Source organism: Rhineura floridana, chromosome 6 (genome assembly GCF_030035675.1).
Source record: "Rhineura floridana isolate rRhiFlo1 chromosome 6, rRhiFlo1.hap2, whole genome shotgun sequence".
In the NCBI taxonomy this organism is placed as follows: Eukaryota; Metazoa; Chordata; class Lepidosauria; order Squamata; family Rhineuridae; genus Rhineura; species Rhineura floridana.
This window is the reverse complement of record NC_084485.1, coordinates 72368224-72389376: the sequence shown is the minus strand read 5'-3', so window position 1 is coordinate 72389376 and position 21153 is coordinate 72368224. Positions and strand designations below refer to the sequence as shown.

At 42.7% G+C, this 21153-nt stretch overlaps 1 protein-coding gene across 8 annotated transcripts in view; it reads left to right on the top strand.

Annotated features, from left to right (window-relative positions):
* ANKS1A (ankyrin repeat and sterile alpha motif domain containing 1A) overlaps positions 1-21153 on the top strand; it is a 212749-nt gene that overhangs the window by 70114 nt on the left and 121482 nt on the right. For all 8 annotated transcript variants that reach the window (XM_061632334.1, XM_061632331.1, XM_061632330.1 and 5 more), the window contains 6 exons: positions 2664-2756; positions 3424-3617; positions 6476-6556; positions 8485-8605; positions 17996-18036; positions 19783-19897. In XM_061632334.1, the coding sequence (XP_061488318.1) occupies positions 2664-2756; positions 3424-3617; positions 6476-6556; positions 8485-8605; positions 17996-18036; positions 19783-19897 (645 nt within the window). The remainder of the gene's footprint in view (positions 1-2663; positions 2757-3423; positions 3618-6475; positions 6557-8484; positions 8606-17995; positions 18037-19782; positions 19898-21153) is intronic.

Sequence of the window (21153 nt, the reverse complement as noted above, 5' to 3'; positions counted from 1 at the left end):
CCCAGTCTCTAACTTACCATTTCTAGGGAAGGTGATTGAACGTGTGGTGGCCAAACAGTTACAGACACACTTGGATGAAGCAGATTATCTAGAGCCATTCCAATCGGGCTTCAGGACTGGACATGGAACTGAAACAGCCTTGGTCGCCCTGGTGGATGATATGAGGAGGGCGTTGGATAGGGGAGAATTTACCTTCCTCGTCCTCCTGGATCTCTCAGCAGCTTTCGATACCATTGACCACGGTATCCTTTTAGATCGCCTGGAGGGATTAGGAATAGGAGGCACTGTTTTACGGTGGCTCCGTTCCTATCTCTCAGACAGGCATCAACGGGTGGCATTGGGGGCTGAGGTTTCAGACCCGTGGCCTCTTAATTGTGGAGTGCCACAGGGCTCTATCCTCTCCCACATGCTATTCAACATCTATGTAAAGCCGCTGGGGGCCATCATCAGGAGATTTGGGCTACGGTGCCACCAATATGCGGATGACACTCAGCTCTATCTCTCATTTAAGTCCTCACCAGAGTTGGCTGTGGATACCATTTCCAAGTGCCTGGAATCCGTAAGTGGATGGATGGGAAGGAATAGGCTGAAACTTAATCCCGACAAGACCGAGGTGTTGCTCGTGGGAGACAGGGGCAGGTTGGGGGATATAGACCTGGTGTTCAATGGGGTAAAATTGCCCCTAAAAAACCAGGTCCGCAGCCTCGGGGTCATTCTTGACTCCCAGCTGTCCATGGAAGCTCAGGTCTCGGCAGTGAGCCGGGCAGCTTGGTATCAATTACATCTGATAAGAAGACTGCAACCCTACCTTCCTGCCCATTTGCTCCCACGGGTGATACATGCCCTGGTCTTCTCCCGCTTAGACTACTGTAATGCGCTCTATGTGGGGTTACTGTGACGCCCTTCCCTGGCTCTTCCTGTCAGGTTCCTACCTGCTCGTGGCTACTGCCTTTCACTAGGCACCACCAGGGACTCCACCAGTCCGGACTGTCCTTTTTTATGGTTTCTCTCTCCGCTCTAGCACAGATCTCAATAGATCCCCCTGCTAGGCAGCACCACCAGTCACGTTCTACAACCAATGTTCCCAGAGACCTTGCCTGAGTCTCTCTATCCAGTTACATTCGTGACTGCGTGCCTATGCTGTTCCCAGCCCCCTTGTATCAATGCAGAGAACTCATAACTCGGGGTTGCTCTGGATACTTATAATGTTATCTTCTCCTCTTCACCGCTGCCACCATTTGTTACTGTTTCCCTTCAGCCTTGGTTATTACCTTACCCTCCCTTCTGGTCTGTGAAACCCCAGCCAAGGATCAGGCCTTCGGTAAACCAAAATAGTATTTATTAAAAAACATTAATTACAAGATAACTTTGATAATGATCTACAAGCTTATGGTTTCATCTATTACTGTGATATTTGACTTATTACTAATCCGAACTCCACCTCCCTCTTTCTCCACACTCTCCTGACATACACCAACTCACACCCACCTCCAAACTCCACCAAAACAACCCACTCACGTCCACACAGATTCAACTGTCATCCTTCCATTTATACTCTCAGCCATCCAAACACTCAGCCAATCATCCAGCATTCTACTGCTCATTTACTCCCCCCTCCTCTTTCATTCCACTTACCATGTATCTTCTATACAAACAACACTTACCATATATACATTAATACAGGAACATCACAGTTACCCTTGAAAACGGTCCGGAAATTACAACTGATACAGAATGCGGCGGCACGTTTGATTAAGAACAGCCGTCGCCGTGATCATATCACTCCGGTGTTAGTGGATCTGCACTGGCTACCAGTTGTTTACTGGGCCCAATTCAAGGTGTTGGTGTTGACCTTTAAAGCCCTATACGGTTTCGGCCCAGTTTATCTGAAGGAGCGCCTCCAGTATCACCAATTATGCCGCCTGACGAGATCAGCCACACAAGACCTTCTCTCGGTCCCACCAGTTAAGATAGCGAGGCTGGTGCGGACCAGAGAGAGGGCATTTTCGATTATGGCCCCCACCCTCTGGAATTCCCTTCTTTTCGACCTTCGCCATGCCCCTTCCTTGATAGGCTTCCGCCGGGCCTTGAAGACCTGGCTGTTTAGGCAGGCCTATGGGATCTCTGGGGTGGGTTAGTTCTTAATATTGGTATTATTAATTGTTGTTGTGATTCTTATTGGTTTTATTGTATTTTATTAAGTAAATGTACGTTGCCTAGAGTGGCCGTTAATTCGGCCAGATAGGCGACTCAAAAATAAAATTTTATTTTATTATTTTATTAAATAGTCTAGTAAAAGTGTGTGTTGTATATTTTGAGTAGTGAATATGAATATTCATCTCTTCAGTTTTCCCTATCCAGTTTTAGTTGATTATGAACAAATATACCTTAGAATTGACTGTTGAACTACTATTGATAGAACTGCCATCATTCATCAATGGGAAAACAAGGATATTCCAAGCATTTATATCTGGTCATAACAGGCTTAGTGCTATTTGACTCTATTGTCTGATTTGTAGCAATCTAGAGAGAGAGAAAGTATATAATATTTCAATTCTGAATAAAGTAAAGCTAAGCAGTTTTGTTCTGTGTAAAACCTATGCCACTATTGCTTCTACATGTTCTTTGTATCTCTAGCTGACTTGCACTTTTTATTTGTTCAGATTGCACAACAGGGAAGAAGATGGCAAAAGCAGAAGAGAAGACACCACCAGCATCAGCTACTTCTACTGAAACCTCAGTTCGGGTACCTCAAGGTCAGAAATTTGGTGGAAAGGGAAACCTTAATTGTGGTCAGAAACTAAAATAACACATGCTCTTTTGGTGTGTATGAGAGGCAAATCTCAAACTATTAAGTACAGGCGTAATTTTATCAAGCTTGTGATTGATTGTAGACGTGTGATTTTCCTAATTCTGAGACTAGGTAATGTATCAATGTTTGCACAAAATTTGGGGGCAGTATCCATATATCCAAGAAGGATGGTTTTTAGCACCCACTACCAATACTGCTTTATTGATTAAATAGTTGATATGAAGAAAGACAACAAAAGTCCAGCCTTTTGGGTTGTGTAAGAATCTGTGTAGCAAGGGGAAGAGAGGACAGTTAAGTTAAATTTGCAGGGATGGGTATTTGGCTGAATGCGATATTGCACCCATGTTTGTTTGTCCAGTACAATCATTTAATATATTGTTACTTAGTACCCATCAGTATTGTCCTTGCTTCCCTGTTTTTTTATTCACCCTTTCAAATGACCTTTCATTGGATATAAAATTCTTTCTGTTTAATCTCTTCACTCTTGAGTCCCTATATTCTGTGTGTTTTCTGGGTGTCCTCAATTCCATGTGTCCCTGGACTTTTTCAGTTGCATGTCAGCACAGGATGACTGCAACTATTGATGATTTGTCAATTTCTGTTTTCTCTAGGGAACGTGGAGAAAGCAGTAACAGAACTGATAATAGATTTTGACGGAAAGCCAGAGGAGTGTCCGTATGAAGTCTTGTATAATGCAACATCCTGCCACTCTTTAGACAGCCTGGCCAGTGGAAGATCTTCAGACAGAGATTCAGTGAATAGGGAAGCGGAGATGACCAGTGTTAAAGTGACAGGAGTGAGGCCTGTATGTAGCCTGATGTGTGTTGTCTGTTTCCTTTTTATGGAAAGTAGTCTGGGATATATCTCCAGGCCTGTGCACTCTCCACACTTGCAGTAAGTTGATAGCCTAGCTGTACAGTTTGGCAATATTAAATAATTACAGAAGGCTTTGCTTACTGAGCATTGGAAACCAGTCCCTGCTGCACGTGCTACGTGTAGTGTTTTCCCAGAGCTCTTGAGCATTTTAAGTTCATGATAAAATTCTACACCAGTCTATTTGGCTGTGGAATGTGTTCATTGTAACAAATCTCTTCATGTTGCTACTGCTACCTCAAGTTATTCACTCCATTAAAAGGAAAGAAGCTTATGTAGAGCATGGCTTTGATTTAAATACTTTTTCTTCATCCAGCTTTTCTCCATCAAAAGAATTTTGAATGCCATGCTTCTCTGCCACTATGTTAGTTTTTGATTTTAAGATTTGCAGCAAATCAGTCCTTTGTGGCATTTATAGATATAAGCCAGTAGGGGGAGCTTGGAGAATTTACAGGATAATTATATAGTAACCATGAAAACCCCCAATCTTGCCTTAAAGTATCTGCAGTTGCTGGGTCTAACAACTCGTGGCTTGTATGGCCTACAGAGCAGATACAGTTGGGTTTTGGAAGCATGCTACCTTAGCTTCGTTACTTCTGGCTGAATAGCTTTATAGAAAGCTGTAAAAATGTACATCGCGCAACACTGGAGCACAGGAAAAGAGAAATCCCCACAGCTAACTGACAGCTATACTCTAGTGCAGTATGGAATTTGATATATCAGCTATTAAAGCAAAGATTTGATTACTGCATATTATAAATAGACAAAACAATTCAAAATCACACCATGAGCTAAACCTGAAAGTGGACTACAGGTGGGCCCCGCTTATACGGCAGGTTCCGTTCCGGACTGCCGCCAAAAAGCGGAACCCATAGACAATAATGGTGCGCGTCGCACGAAAATGACGCTAAAATGGCGCATGACGAGAAAAACCGCCGTAAAAGCGGAACAAGTACCTTAAAGCGGGGACTTTCCACATTTGTGCAATGCTGCATTAGCGGAACGCCGAAAAGCGAAGCACTGAAAAGCGAAGCGCCAAAAAGCAGGGCCCGCCTGTATTCTTATTTGGAAAGACAGTCTTCGGATCAGACAGGCTTAACTTATATCTGGGGCAAGGGGAAAAAGAGATGGAGGCAAAGCAAGGCAGCGATAAGACATATATGAAGATGGGCCTGTAACAGGTAATATCCTGCCCGGACTTGAAGAACTCGGACTCAGACACAGCTGTAGTTTCTTCTTTTATTGAAGTAAGAGAAAGTTTCAGTTTGGTGTGCTTCATGAATCTACCTACAACTTACTCAGAACTCAGCATCCCTCTCTAGCTAACTATGTACAGCTTGGCGGCAATAAGACATTGACTCAGCAACTAACCTTTTCCCCTCGCCCAGCATAAGTAGGACTGGGCAGGTTCCCTGCTTGCGTGTACCCTGAGTCACTGTTGGAGGCATGCATGTAAGCGCAGACTCCTCCTGAGCTGGGATTGTTGAATCTCCCACCACATTTGCCTCCTGGACCAGGGCAAGGAGAGCTGTCCGCCAGCAGAGCAGGCACTGGGAGAGGCGCCTCATCAGATGGAGGAGTGACCGGCAGGTCTGGTGGTCTCCCCGGGGGGTGTCTGGGACTGCTGGAGGGGACACGTCAACGTCTGGAGTGGGGGCTGCTTCATCGTCCCTCCCCTTGCTGGGTCCTTCCCCAACTGGAACATCCCAGTCCAAGTCCTCCTTGTCCCCCTCCTTATCACTGGTCTACCCCCTACTAGCATGGCTCACAACAGGTAACACTACAGCAAGGTGTCCTTGTTCAGACCGATGAGCAAGCCTGATTAGGAAGCATTTTATAGAAGCCAAGGAGGAACCATATAACTTATTCCGGTATTCTATTGGTTGGGTGGTTTCCATACAGTTTCTGAATTTGGCCTGTGCAGACTAGTTCCATATAGGTCTGCATTCCTTCTTGACATTACTTGAGTTCTGTATTCAGTTCTGACCCACCCTGGCATTAATACCTGCTAGTGTGCTTTTTAGAAACACATTTGAAAATTTAGGATATTAATCAAGCTGACTTGAAGCAAAATGCCATAAAGCATTATTTCCATGCACAGATGTACATGTTGTATATTCAATACCTGTTGCCTAAAACTGACTTAGTCAGTCATTAGATGGTACAAGGAACATGAAAATCTCTCTGGTGGGAATAATGCCAAGACAGATATTTTACATATTTATTTTATTTAAAAGCATTAATATTCCACCATATGTGTGTGTGTGTGTGGTTTACAACCAGCTAAAATACAGATACATTGAAATACATACAATAAACAATAATAAATACAGCACCAACCATAACCAGTTAAAATGCAGTGGCTCAGATGAATGGGCAAATATATAAGCTTTCAGTAAGTGCTGGAAATGCATAACTGTCAGCACTGGTCTAATTGCCGAGGGGAGGTGGTTCCACAGGGCAGGTACCACAACAAAAAAGTGTCAAGTAGTAAGAACACCACAATGTACCTGCAATGAAATTTTGTAGTTTTCAAAGCACTGACATATTGCCAAGTATGAAATTCTCTCTAGTCAGTCTAGTCATGATCTGTAATACATTAATGAGCTAATTGTTTTAAAACATTAAATTACCATTAAAAAGTGTGGAAGGGAAGCAAGATCACCTCTTCCAGAGCATATCCTTCATTTGCTTTGGTGCAGCTAATCTATTGCCTGCTGCTTGCAAAAAGATTTGAAAGTTGGAAATGAATTTGTCATATGACACTGATAGTGGCTTTCTATACTGTAGAGAGAGCGTCCGCCACCTCCTGCCAAGCCTCCCCCTGATGAAGAGGAGGAACATGTAGAGAAGCAGAGTGTACCTTCTAAGGTAAGTGTATTGTTCCCCTTTGGGGTTTTGTTATTGCGGAGGAACATTTTGTTATGTCTTCAAACATTTTAATATATTTAGATGAGATTAATCTTTTCTTCACATTTGTATGATTATTATGAAAGTGAGTCTTTTTACATTACATCATCTACTGCTCACTCCATCCTCACTCTTGTTCAGAGCACCTACATCTTTTATTCCATAACTGGTACCAGTTGGTACTTGTAAATCATATGCACATGTGGACATGTGTTGCCTAGAGTGTTTCTGACACCTTGTTTGACAGAATATATTCCCTTTTAAGAAAAGTTTAACTCTAGGCACTGAAAACTGAGGCTCAGTTCAGAAACGGATTTCCACTATGAGAATGAGCCATCCATGCCCCACTCCTCCTCTGCTTTCACACTTATGAAGAGGAGATTGAAAATGTTCACTTTTAACTAACTACAGTTCCTTTTGATATCCGAACTCAGGACCTACAGTTTGTTTAAAGTTTAAACTTTAAACAATGGCTAGTGAGAACAGGCCAAGATCAAACCATGGTTTCACATCCATGCTAGTTGTCAAACCGTAGTTTAAATAAGAGATAGGGAACATGTGGACCTCCAGTGTTGTTTGACACCAACTCCTATCATCCCCAACTGGGGCTAATAGGAGTTGGAGCAACAACATCTGTAGGGCCACAGATTTCCCACCCTGGTTTAAATAAACTACAGCTTCTTGAGTTTGGATGTAACAGGAAACTGTAGCTTAAAAATGCAAGTAATTCTTCCTTGTGAACATGAAGAAGGTAAGGAAGAAGAGTGTAAACCAGAGGTTTACTGCAATTCATTCTCATGATGGTGGTTTCCCATTACAGTTGTACTAAGCTACTGTTAGTGATTTTGCCATGAAAAACAGTGTATGACACGAAATGAAATAATGGAGTACCTTCTATAAGTGCTTGATGTGTGTTGAAATCTAGTGACCTTCATAGACACGGGAATAAAATAGGCTGTCGCTGCTGGTTTCAGTGTGGAAAATCTGTGGGCCTGGAGATGTCTTCCAATGAAGACAGCCATAATGTAAGATGTTGGGGTTGGAAAAACACCTATACATTCTTGATATCTCATTCTCTATCCCTGTGCATGGCCATACCAGTTCTGCCCTTTCCCCAGGCATCACTTTTGTCACCAACCCCTATTTATTTATTTAGACTATTTCTATACCCCTTAATATATAAAAAGATCTCTAAGCGGTGTACAGAAAAGTAAAACAACTACAACGAGTATTATAAAAAATGTACAACCATAATACAGATAATACACACATAATATAAATTATTAATAAATACTGACCCAAATTCCTTCACCCCACTCAACATCTATTTATTAGGCAGAAGTTGCAAATTTTCTTCAGTCCCACAAAGTGTGCTTCCAATTGGAGTATTATGGCTGAAAACTGTGATGGAAGGATGCATGGAATGGGAATTTTGGTGTGGGGCCTTTGGTGTGGGAGAGGAGCAGCGGTGAGGGATGTGGGGATATAGCTGAGGGAGAATGATAATAATAGGGCTGTAGAAGATGGAGGATCATGTATGTTGGGGAAGAAGAGGTTGTACTACTGAAGGTTATATTGCTGACTTAATATATCTGAGACATTAATCTCTTAAGCATGCTCCATGGCCAATAAGAGCAGGTGCCCATGGCATTGATAATTGATGACAGATGATGATGATGATTTATTACCTGCCCTTCACCAGCAGGTCCCAGGGCAGATTGCAACAATTTAAAATCAATATTAAAAACAAAGCAAATTACAGACACTAGAATAGTGTGGGTCCTGAAAACACATATCTCAGGTGTCAAAAGCCAAGGTAAAGAGGTGCGTCTTCAGCAGATGACCTAATTGCATCTCCCATGGTGTGCTAATGTATTGTATCTGGTCAGGGTTTGGTCACCAAGAGGAAGAGTCGGGGAAGCACAGCTGATGAAGAAGAGGAGCATCCTTATGAACTGCTGCTAACGGCAGAAACTAAGAAACATGTTGCAATGGACAAAAAAACAAAAGGTGAAAGTGATTACAAATATATGTAATTATTATATATTGGGCAGAAGGAGAAACATTCAAACAATTCTTGCATTTGCTTAAGACATGTAGTTGTGTGGGCTGGCTCATTTTGTGGTGGCTGATAAGCTGCATTTGTAAGATTTTGGTTAAAGTATTCCTGCCTTGGCATCTTAGCATCAAGGAGTCTTCATTCTTCTGGTAAATATGAGCAATAGTAGTGTCAACTTTTTGATTTTATAAATGTTTTAATTAGGAAAAATGACGCTAGGTGAAAATCTCTCATCTTGTCAACAGGGGTCATGGAGGTTGTTGGTATGCAAGGCTTAGTGGAATAGATCTGATCAGTGTACCTTTCATGACACTAGCTGATACCGTTTCCTGAGTAAAAATAATATGCTCCTTTTTTTAAAGCCAGCTGAGAAAGTTATTAGGAAAAGAGACAAATACGTACAACCAAATCTGCTCACCTAGTGGAAATCGACCATCCCCTCAAATTCAGTACTTAAATCATTCTCTTTTACAGGAGCCCAGCTAATGTGTCCTACATGTGAATTGATAATCTCAGTGCTGTGTGAATTGTATTATGAGCAATTGCAAAGCTTTCATTTCCTCTTCGCTTCTCTCAAGTGAGAGATAACTTGAGAATAGTTCATATTACAGTTTTCCTTTTTTTAAATTTATTTATAAGAATATTTATAAGCTGCCAACTCATTAAAAATACCATGGTGGTGTACAATAAAATAATTAAAACATCATAAAATACAGAACAAACGGCCAACACTGAATCAAATTAATTATTAAAAATGCTTGGTGAAATAAACATATTTTCAGCAGGCAACAAAATCAGAATTGTAGGCCCCTCCCTGGTTTCAGTAGGAACAGTATTCCATATCACTGGCAGCATGATGCTAAAAGCTTTGGTTTGTGTAGAAACTAAATAAATATGATTTTCCAAGTATACTCCAGTGTTTGCAAATATGTACACCCGTAATGGCAAGGAACATTATATCTCACTGTCCCCACTCCCTTTTTAATTATACATCTAAATGGATTGACACCCAGGCCAAGTTATACTTGGATGTTGGAAACTTTCATGAGAGCCATTGCGGTACAAAGTATGTCATACAGTCTGTTCCTGTGCATGTTGATTTGAAAGGAAGTCCCGCTGTGTTCAGCGGGGCAAACCTCTTGTTACGAATGCATGTGATTGTAGCTGCAAGCATTAATCATAAAAACACTGTCCATATTATCCATCTAATAGAGGGGTGTGGAACCTCTTGCTCACAGGCTGTATGCAGCCCTCAAGGCCCCTCTATCCAATTTCTGGGACTCTTGTTAGGCCACACCCATGACCAGCCTTGCTCCATGCCCTCCTCAAATACTTTTGCATGGTCCTTGAACTGTGATAATGCCCTTTGCTTATCTGAATGGGAGACAGAGAGATGCGAGTGTAGAACAAATTAATTGCCTTTTGTGTGGCTTTGTACTCTACTGTACAAAGTAAGAGTTGTATCCATTGCTCTGCCCATTTTTGCTTCTGGCCCTGCTCACCACCAGTATTTAGCCCTCCAAAAGTTTGCCCATGAGAGAATGTAGGACTCAAAAAGTTTCCTCACCACTGATCTAATAAAAATGTATTTTCCTATCAAATCATACTCATTTGTCCTATTGCACTTGGTTCAGATTAACATCTTCTGATATGCTTTCAAATACCTGTGAACTGACTGTGCAATCTCCTTTAATATTTTTCTCACAAGAAATCTATCCAGTTCCTTTGTAGTTTTTTAAGGCTCTCGAGAACCACCTTGAATACTGTATTTAATTATGGTTTTACAAGTGATGAAAAGTGCATGGGTCTGAGTCGTGAATAAATCCTTAAATTGTCTCATAAAACAGTATTGGCTTTCTGAGCCACACACCAACTAATTTTAACATTAAAATGGATAATATGTTAAGAAAGATCAGGTCATATAAGTTTGGATCCTCACTAGCTCTCTGTGAATGGAAGGGTTCCAGAAGAAGCTTTTGCTGGTGTACAAGGGCATTAATCTCTCCTGCAGTGCCTCCCCCACGCTGCCTGTTACGTTGCTTGAGAGGATTCCCCAGTACTATGGATTTTTTCCCCAAGGGGCTGCAAAGGGGAAGGGGAGATCAGCAAAAAATGCTGCCACCCCTTCCATCAGTGGGAGCATCCTGTTAGCAAAACTCTGTTCATGGAAGTATTCCCACTTGTATTTAGCCATTGAGTTGAGGAGCCATTATATCCTGTGTAGCAAAAGATAAGAGTGCAATGGCTCCTTGGAGAGTAGCCACTTTGTGTCCTGTGTTTTTTAAACAATAGTTTATTTCAGATGCAGGGACATGAAGTAGACATTGCTATAAAAGCATATGTCTCAACAGAGCAGTTAGTCTCTCAGGTGCCACAGCATTCTTAACTTTACTTTCTTTATACTATTGCCAGGAAGTAAGAGACTCTAATGTAGACCTAAACACTTCAAAGGATTGTTGCCAAGCAGGTGCAACTTCAATGAGAAAAAATTGTCAATTCAGTCACAAACTCAGATTGCACGATCCATTCGGACCCTTCCAGCTATCAGTTCTATAATTCTGATGGTCTTGTTTGGTTTTGACTACTTTACTTCATGAAATAGTATGCTTGCTTTTACTCTCTACGCAGAGTAGTGTGTTTGTGTGAAGAAACTTTGAACTAATTGGAAAAACGTAACCTACAATAAGTCACTTGATTGTGGTCTGCCAGGAAAATTATTTCTTCAGAACATAGGAAGTTGTCTCATACCTAGTTTTGGACCATTGGTCCATGTAGCTTAGTATTGTATTCACTGTAAATGGTGGGGATTGAATGTGACATCTTCTGCATGCAAAATATGTGTTTGCATGTTGGCAGTGGAGGACATTCTTTCATAGGGCTGACACCTCCCACTGGAATGACAGGCAGGGTCCAAATTCCTTTTGTCTCATCTCCAGGGGGAGGCATCATCCCTATGACAGAATGTCCTCCACTGCCAACATGCATGCAGAAGATGTCACATTCATTGTGACTTCTTCAGTCTGGCCCTGCCTGTGGTCAGTGACGGTTAGGGTGCTTTGCTTCGCTTAATTCCTCTGTGATTTTATAACCTTTTTTCTACGCGAGTTCCTTTTTTCTTCATTTTCCTCCTCTCCTTTTCCCTCGAGTGTGTGCTGTTGAGAGAGAAAGTGTGTATGTTGTTTGTATTTTGTTTTACCTGTCTTCCAGAGTTACTTTGCTCCAGACTTTGTGTTTTGGATCTGGAGCTGGGAAAGAATTTATATAGGTGCCCTGCAGGTTTTGTTGGTGACTACCAAGGTTCACCCCAGGTCTGGTTGAAACAGTGCTCCGCTCTTGCCGTTGTGCACCCAGTGGGTTTTTTGGCTTTCTGCCACTGTAGGCGAGTGAAATAGTTTGTCTGTTAGGAGATTGCCTTAGCGGTTGTGGTTGCATTTGTGAAGATCTTTCCTCAACTGTTGCAGCCGCTTCATTGGAATCAGTAGGAGCTGTCAGGGTTTGCCCTGTTCTCCTTTCCACTGTGGTGTTTTAGGGAGTGTTAAGAGTGGTGGAAACACCAGAAAACAGCAAGAGAGCCATTTTGTTGTGGTGGTTGCGGCCACTTTACTACTTGTTGCTCCCAGCAGTTGCAGTCACCTTTTGGAGATGTTTTATCTGGTCAGCGTACTCTGCAAACTTTAGGAACCAAGCGGGCTCACCTGGTTTTTCTCTCATCTTAGAAAAAAATGTTTGGGCGGTTGCGGATGCTTTTCTGCTTGTTGCTATCAAGGATTGCGGCTGCCTTTACTGCTGTTTTATTGACCAGCCTACCCCACAACCCTTGGTAATCTAGCGGGATCACATAGTTGCCCTTCCAAGTATAGTTTTTTTTCAAGCACTTGAGTTAAGGACTGCCTCTGGCAGTGGGAGGGGCAGCGGTTCTCCCCATACTTCTGAGCATAACATGCTTTGACAGCTCCTACCATCTTTTACTTCACAGGCAGCAGGCAGCCTGAAGTCACTCATGACTTCCCCTGCCAATATTTCAGAACGTCAGCAAATACTTTGTAGGGAGAGGGATGGCTCTGACTCCAGCGTCTCCCTCCCTAGTGTGTCTCATCAGAGGGATGCAATTTCTCCCTCACCTAGTGTGCATAGCAGGAGGGACAGCACTGTTTCCTTCCAGGGGGAAACCTCCCCTTTCCCTCAGAGGGTGATTACCCCAAGCTTATGTCCTGGGTATGCACATGTATTTCCTTGGAACTTCAGGGCGCTTGATGACAGCTGGCATTTCTGGATCTGATGGATCTAAGGGTGGAAATGCTCATAGATCCAGGCACAAGTGTCACTCTAAGCATAGAAGGAGGAAGAGGTCTCACAGATCTTCATCATCAAACAGCTCTTTGACATCTCCTTCTCCTGTTTCTCCATCATGCATGGAGCCTCCTTCCAGCAGGTCTAGGGACGCAGCTCCTATTGTATTCAGTGTGGAAGCTGCGGTCCCAGTGTCTGTTGCAGATGCAGGTGAGGCTCAAGTCTTGTCCGTACCAAATGTAGTGGGACCTTCTGTTCATGCGTCTTCCTGTTCAACAACCTGCTGCTGGGAGTCATTACACAATAGAACAGGAGGGTGTTTCTGACCCCAAAATTGATGTTTCCCATCCTCATCAGCAGGAGGGGGAATTATGTGGAGAACAGCTTGAGACAGTTTCTACTCAGCCGAAACTTTTTGACTCTGAAGCCTCTATTGATTAAGACTTGCAGGGTGCTTCAGCTTTATACTGAGGAAGAAGCACTACAGGATGTAGTAACTTCCACGTCTGTTGGCGCGAAGAAGGCTTTTCCATCAATTCAAACCAAGGCGTTCTTGGTCCCTTTTCCCAATTTTTAACCCTGCCTGGAAAGCTGAATGGGCGCATCCCAATAAGGGGAATTGGTGTCTCATGTGGCTAGGAAGCATTACAATTTTTCTCAGACTGTTACACAGCAGCTTCGTGTCCTGGCAGTTGACCCCCCTGTTGCTGCTATGGGTTCCTCTGCTGCTGTTCCTTTGGAGGGAGAAGGGGCCCCCAAGGATGCCTGTGGCAAGAGTGGAACATGCTCTTAGGCAAAGTTTTGAGGTGGATGCTGTGGCTTTTAGAGCATCTGCAACTGCCTCAGTATTTTCCAGGGCAGCTTTCATGTGGGCAGAGGAACTAGGGGCTCAAGACGATGTGCCTAAATTTGTAAAAGATGTGTTGAAAAAGATCTCACTTGGCAGCAGATGCAGCCCTTGATGCCTTACAGTATGATTCTATGGCATCTACAGTGGTGGTGAGGCGTAATATTTGGCTTCAGCAATGGGAAGTTCATGCCAGTTTGCAAATGAGGTTAGTTGGTATTCCCTTCTCAGGAGCCAACCTTTTCCGTGACAGGAGCATCTTATTGACTCATGTGATAAGAGGAAAGTACTTCCACACAGAAAGATAACTGCAAGGGGCGTCAGCAGCTGTTTTTCGTCCCTATAAACAATTTTCATGATCAAGGAGCTTCTCTTATTGACCACACAGGGGGCACCAGGATGGGGGGGGGGAACGCCCTTCTGCAAGGACAGGGGAAACTCTGCTTTTTCCTCCAACTTCACTGGGGTGTAAAGACGCCCGCCTCTGCATGACTTCTCAGATTTCCCTGTTCGGCTGGTGGGGGCTCAGTTTGCCCATCAGTGGGGGGAAGTAACTACAGACAATTGGGTGTTGGACACCTTGACTCACAGCTACTCTCTACAGTTCACCAGCATCCCACACAACCTTTTTGTTCCTACCCTGCGTTCACGGGATCCAGACAAACATGAAAAGTATCAATAGGCTGTTCAACAACTGCTTGATGCTTGAGCTACAGAAGAAGTCCCTCTCTCGTAGAGGAAATATGAGGCATATCCCATTTTTTTATTGGTGTCAAAAAGGAATGGGGATATCAGAACTATGCTAGACCACAAATAGCTAAACATCTGGGTGTCCAAGAATCATAGAACTCTTGTGTTGGAAGGGGCCTATAAGGCCATCGGGTCCAACCCCCTGCTCAATGCAGCAATCCAAATTAAAGCATACCTGACAGGTGGCTGTCCAGCTGTCTTGGCCTCTAGTGTTGGAGAGCCCACCACCTCCCTAGATAATTGGTTCCATGGTTATACTGCTCTAACAGGTAGGACGTTTTTCCTGATGTTCAGTTGAAATTTGGCTTCCTGCAACTTGAGCCCATTATTCTGTGTCCTGCACTCTGAGATGATCAAGAAGAGATTCTGGCCCTCCTTTGTGTGACAATCTTTCAAGTGCTTGAAGAGTACTTTCATATCTCTCCCAGTCTTCTCTTCCCAAGGCAAACATGCCCAATTCTTTCAGTCTCTCTTCATAGGGCTTTGTTTCCAGTCCCCTGTTTATCCTCCTTCCCCTCTTCTGAAACTGTTCCAGTTTGTCTGCATCCTTCTTAAAATGTGGTGTCCAGAACTGGATGCAGTACTCAAGATGAGGCCTATCCAGTGCCGAATAGAGCTACGACAGGAAGTACTACCAGTATCGGGCATTGCCCTTGGGCCTCTCCTTAGTGCCGAGAGTCTTCACCAAGATATTGGTGCTGTTGGTAGCCTTTCTCAGAGTGAGGGGTGTTCCATTTGCATCTGTGTCTAAACTGTATACCAGTTTACAACCCGTCACAGAGTTCCTACTTGGAGGATACCAAGATCACCACACATCATCAACATGTTGAAACTCCAGGTGATTAATCTGGGGCTCGCAGCACTGGCGTCGGAGGTCTGGGGCTCTCCCTTGCTTGTGTGCACTGACAATATGTTTGAGAAAGCATATGTGAACAAATGGGGGAACTCGATCAAGTGCCCTGATCTCTGAGGCAGAGGCCCTTTTTTTGTTGGGTGGAGACCAATCTCTTCTCTCTGCAGGCTGAACATGTGGGAGGTTTGGAGAATATCTTTGCAGATTAGCTGAGTCGTACAGCTATAAAGGAAGTGGAGTGGCAGTTGAATCCACAAGTGCTATCAATGATAATGGATTGCTTCGGCACATCAGCAAGCGGCTCTGTTTGCCTCAGCAGAGGGCACTCAGCTACCAGTTTTTTATCACACCTTCCCTCTCTGGTGATGGATGCTCTGGTGACTCTATGACCATCAGGTCTGTCATAAACCTTTCCACCTATTTGCCTGATTCAGTCAATACTGCAGAGAGTCCTTCAGAACCAGGCAGAAGTGGTGCTGGTTGCTCTCCACTGGCCCAGGCAGCCATGGTTTCCTGATCTGATTCACATGTTGGGGGGGGGGGGAACTGTGGAGACTGCCATTGTGTCATGATCTTCTGTTTCAGGGGTCTGTAATGCATCCCAGACTGGAGCTGTTCCAGCTAACAGTCTGGAGGCTGAGTAGCTGTGGTTAGCCCAGCTGGGGTTTTCTAGGAAAGTGTTAGAAACCCTACTGTCTTCCAGGCATGAGTCCACTAACAAAGTTTGTGTCACATGGAGGGCTTTTCTGTCTTGGTGTTCCAGGGCCCGAGTGGATCTGTTACCTTGTGTGATCTCTGACTTCCTTGGCATTTTGCAAGTGGGAGTAGACAAAGGACTGAGTGCCAATACTATTAAAAGGCAGGCTGCGGTCTTGAGTAGTATTTTCTTCAGTTTGGGTGGTCAGTCTTTGTTGACCCACTTGTTGTATAAGAGGTTTCTTTGATTTCTCCTCAAACGGTACACAGGTTTCCAACAAGTTTCTTAAATGGTTGTTATCAGCATTGACTGGGGCGCCCTTTGAACAGATGGCTACTGTTGAGCATTTTGACCATTAAGACAATTTTTCTTGTCGCAGTAACTTCTGCGTCCCAGGATTCAGAACCAGGGGCTCTCTCTGCTGACCCACAGTTGTGTATTTTTTATCAAGACAAGGTGGTGCTACATCCAAACCCTTACTTTTTACCTAAAGTAAATTCATTTTTTCATTGAGAGCAAGAAATTGTCCTTCCTTCTTTTTGTCCAAACCCTTCTTGTTCCCAAGAGAGATGCTGGCATTCCCTGGACGTTCATAGGGCACTCAGATTTTATCTGGATCGGACCTTGGAATTTAAATGTTCAGAGAATCTGTTTGTAACATTTTCAGGTCTGTTTAAAGGGAAGAAAGTTTCTTCTTCATCTGTTTCTAGGTGGTTGCACTCCATAATATTGCAAGCATATTTGGCCCTGGGCAAAGATCTCTGGGGGAACTCACCGCACATTCATTCAGAGGGGCACGGCTTCTGCAGTGTTTAAGGGAAGCTTTCCAGTATTGTACATCTGTAGGGCTGCTACTTGGGCTACTCCGCACACCTTTGTAAAATACTATAAAATAGTTTTTCATCAGCTGAAGCAGCATTTGGTAGGAAGGTACTTCAGAGGGTAACTGAGCAGTAGGTGAGAGCAGTGGAAGCCCACCCAAGTCATAAGGGACTGCTCTGATATGTCCCTGTGACAAAATGTCCCCTATTACCAACATGCAAAAAATGGACATTTTACTTCCCATGAATTTCTATTTGATATTGGCAATGGGGGACATTCTCCCCACCTCTCCTTCCTCTGCTGGTTCTCTGTTGGGTGGGGGAGGGGCTCCTAAGGGGTTCTGCCTTCGTCCTACTTTGTTAGCCTGTTTAGGCTGTCTCTGTGCATTGTTCTTTTTTTTGTACGGCCTTTGACTTCTTAATGTGAAGTTTTCTTTGTTGAGAGTTTTTCTCAGTGTACAGTATCTTAAGTGCATGGCTTTGTGGTTACAACGATGCGATGGGGTTGAGAAGGGGTTGAGAAGTTGTTGCTCTGCCAGTCATACTGGAGAGGGTGGGATGACTCCTCCCCCTGGAGATGAGACAAAAGGAATTTGAACCCTGCCTGTCATTCCAGTGGGAGGTGTCTTCCCTGTGACAGAATGTCCTCCACTGCCACCATCACACAGAAATTCACAGTAAGTAAAATGTCCATTTTCTCCCATTGAGCTATGGTCCGTCTTAGTTTTATGCAGCCCAGCTTGTACCACTGTGCTGCTGATAGTAATCTAGTGTTGTGAGGTATATCCACAAATTTGATAGTTGCCCCAGATGTAGGATTTATGTAGTAGCCCCGCATCTTGCTTTCATTTTGAGCTCGATCCACTTTAGGCTATAAGTTGTTGTCCATGCAATGCAGGAAAAGTTGAGCCACTCTACTAAGGGAGGGTGGCAAGCATCTGTCCTACTTTCTGTCTGGAGCTTTGAAAATAGTATTCAAGTGGTCCCACCTTCCAAAGTTGCTAGCCCTGCTGTTAATTGTAATTGGTCAGGGACAGAGATGCATAGTGCAAATGTTAAATATTTTTATTTTTTAATTCTTAGGTGAATCATCTTCAGGTGCTGCCAGCAGTGTCCAGCCACAGGTAGGACATACTTGATCCTTAATATGTATCTAACTTTTGAAAACTTTAAAAAAAACATTTTTAAAGATGTTTTGTTTTAATGCATTTTAAAGTCTGTTTTTATGATGTTTTAAAGTGTTTTTAGTGCTTTTTAGTGCTCCTGCTGGGGGGAAGGGTGGGATAGAAATCAAATAATAAATAATAAACATATAGAATCGATATAAACAGCTGGGGAGGAAACATGATCTTACATTTATGTAGAAGAAAAAACAATTTGCATCTTCAACTGTTAAAAGAAAACCATTTAAAATTATATACAGTTAATGCTTAAGGTTCTTTGGAATGGGATTAAATGGTAAAGAAACTGTACATGCTGGAACTGAAATAAGGAAAATGCCTGTGACTTCCGTGTGTGATGTATTTGCATGGGGGAAAGAGGTAATAAAATATGATGTGCAGTCTGATGTTAGATTCTCTGAGGTTTAATTAGTTGTTTGGAAAAGAAGTTAAGAGAAGTATGCACTAGTTATTTTTTAACTGTGAAGATAGAGATTGCTATAGTAGGCACGTGTTTCCATTTCCTTTGCATTTTACAGCAAACATCTAGCATAGTACTGACTCCCTGAAGCACTCCACTCTTGGCTCCAGATTGCATGCATGTGCACACATGCACACACATACACGGCTTGCTCACAAACCCTCAGACAGGTGTGGATGACAGATTTTCAGGAAGAGATTGCAGAAGTGGGAAAGCCAGAAGATGAAGCTGTTTTTTATATAGACTGTTGTACTGATAGGCTGTTTGGTAGTTTTCACATCTTCAATCCTATACTATTGGAACATATGTGTGAAATAATAGAAGTGATAATGTATTTTCAGTATTAAGCACTGCATAATATATATGGAGAGAGAATTTTTATAGAGAGATGCTTTGCTACTGGGCTGCTTCTTCCTCTGTTAAGATGCACTTATGTAAACTAAAGAGGTCTTCGTGCAATGTCCACGTGTTTTGCTGAATGAATCAAATGGATAGCCAAATATGGTAACTGCCTAGATTAACTTTCCACTCTAAGCAGCCTATATTTTATTTATGTATGTATTACATTTATTTCCCATCTTTTTTCCAAGTAGCTCAAGGCAGAGTATAGTTTTTCACCCGCCCCCCCAGTTTTATCCCCACAACAACTCTGTGAGATAGATTAGGACACTTTTAATGAAGATTGCTGTAGTAACACGTGTTCAGGTAGGTTAGTCGTCACATCAAGAAGGGTAATGTTATGTTTGATTTAACAGCAAAGAGTATGGTGTACAACATGCATATTGGCAGGTGTGGAGTGCAAGATGGTATCAGGCATTTGGTGGTAGATTTGGCATTCTGAGAATCTTATGTTTCTGTATTCTAAAAAACATTTTTATGGTCTTCATGGTAGTAAAGAGCAGCTTGGAGATAAGCAGGCAGCTTCATCAAAACAAGGAGGTAGGCATTTTCAGGGGCTAGAGCTTTAATGTTTCCCATGCTGTTTTATTTTCCCTTAACCTTGTTCATGATCTAACCCAACATTTTGTTCTCTTTACCCTTCTATTCCCTTCTGCCACTTGTCAAAGTTTTCATGTGTACAAAGTCACAGCTTGAAATATTGGAAGCAGGATACATAGAAAACTTATTGTAATTAAATTGCAAAACTATTATTCGGGTGTAGAATTTGAGTGTTGGCACATCCTGCTTTGATAATGGCATTACAATAATAATGGAAGATCCCTTTGCAGGTTTGGTCTCGAAAAGGTCTGTCTTCCCAAGATAGCCAGTGGGCACTGAATTGCCAAGCTTCTTCTGACTTTTCTTCAAGTCATTCTAAGCAATATCCAAGTCCTGAATCAAAAGGTAAGTCTTTCTTATTTCACTTAACCCTCATACAGACTTGTCGGGCACTTTTTGGCCCCAGGTTCACTTTTCATTGTGTAATTTACACTTAAGTAGACCTACAGGGATGTCCTTGTTGGACATTGTCACAAATTTAAATCTGTACATTATCCCCAAATTTCAGTTAGTTACCACTTATCCTTTCCCTTCTGGGGAAAAAAACCACTGTGAGACAAAAATACCCTAGAAGCCCTGGGTACAAATGTCTCCCTTGTATTTTGTAATTTACACATGAGTAGACCTACAGGGTTGTCCTCCTAGGACATTGTCACAAACTGTCACCCCTACAACATCCCCAAATCTCAGCCAGTTACCACTTAACCATTTTCCTTCTAGAAACAAAAACCCCACTGAGGTCCAAAAATATGCATGGAGAAAGGGCCAATGTATGCTGCTCAGAAAAATTCTACCTCCTCTGAATAAATGTTTTTGGCTCCAGGTGCTTTGATAGTGTCAAGCAGTCTTGTGGTGACCAAAAAAAAAAAAGATCTCTAGAGAACAAAGTGACCCCATCCTTCCACTGGAAATCTCATTGGGGTCCAAATATATCTCAAAGTTAACCAGTGTGATTTTTTTTTGTCTAATCTGCATGAGGGTTACATGTACATAGGAAAAAAAGCAACACACATTCTTCTGTATGCAGAGCATCATTTGGAGTGTTAAACATGGCACATGACTAAAATGCTTTCAAATGTCTCTCACAAGACTGTGCTCATGCCAGAAGATATTTTTGTGTTTGCTGTTTTGCTTTCAGGAGATGGAAAGCACATCCACTGTTTCACTCAAACAGTGACCCTATTGTTGGGCTTTATTGCTGGCTTTGGGACAGTCAAATGTTCCAGGGTGCAAACACACGCTGTCAGCTGCTTTTCCACCCTCTGAATGCTGTGCTGCTAATTGCTAATACTATGTATAGATGCCACATTAAACAATCCTAGTTCATGTGCAAAGGGTAAAGTATGGAAGCATTCTGCACCTTTACATATCTCTTTCTTTCCTCTGACTGGCTAGATTACAGTGATTGGGGGGTCTTGGCGCAGTTCCCAAAATAGTGCTGTACTTCCTCTAAAAAGGAGCACACAAAATAAGTCTTGTGGCATCTTCAAGATTAACAAATATATGATGGCATAATATTTCTTGAATTACAAAAAATACTCTGAGCCTGTGGAGTTTCACAACTCTCAAAAAACACAAACAAAAAACATTTTACCAACCCT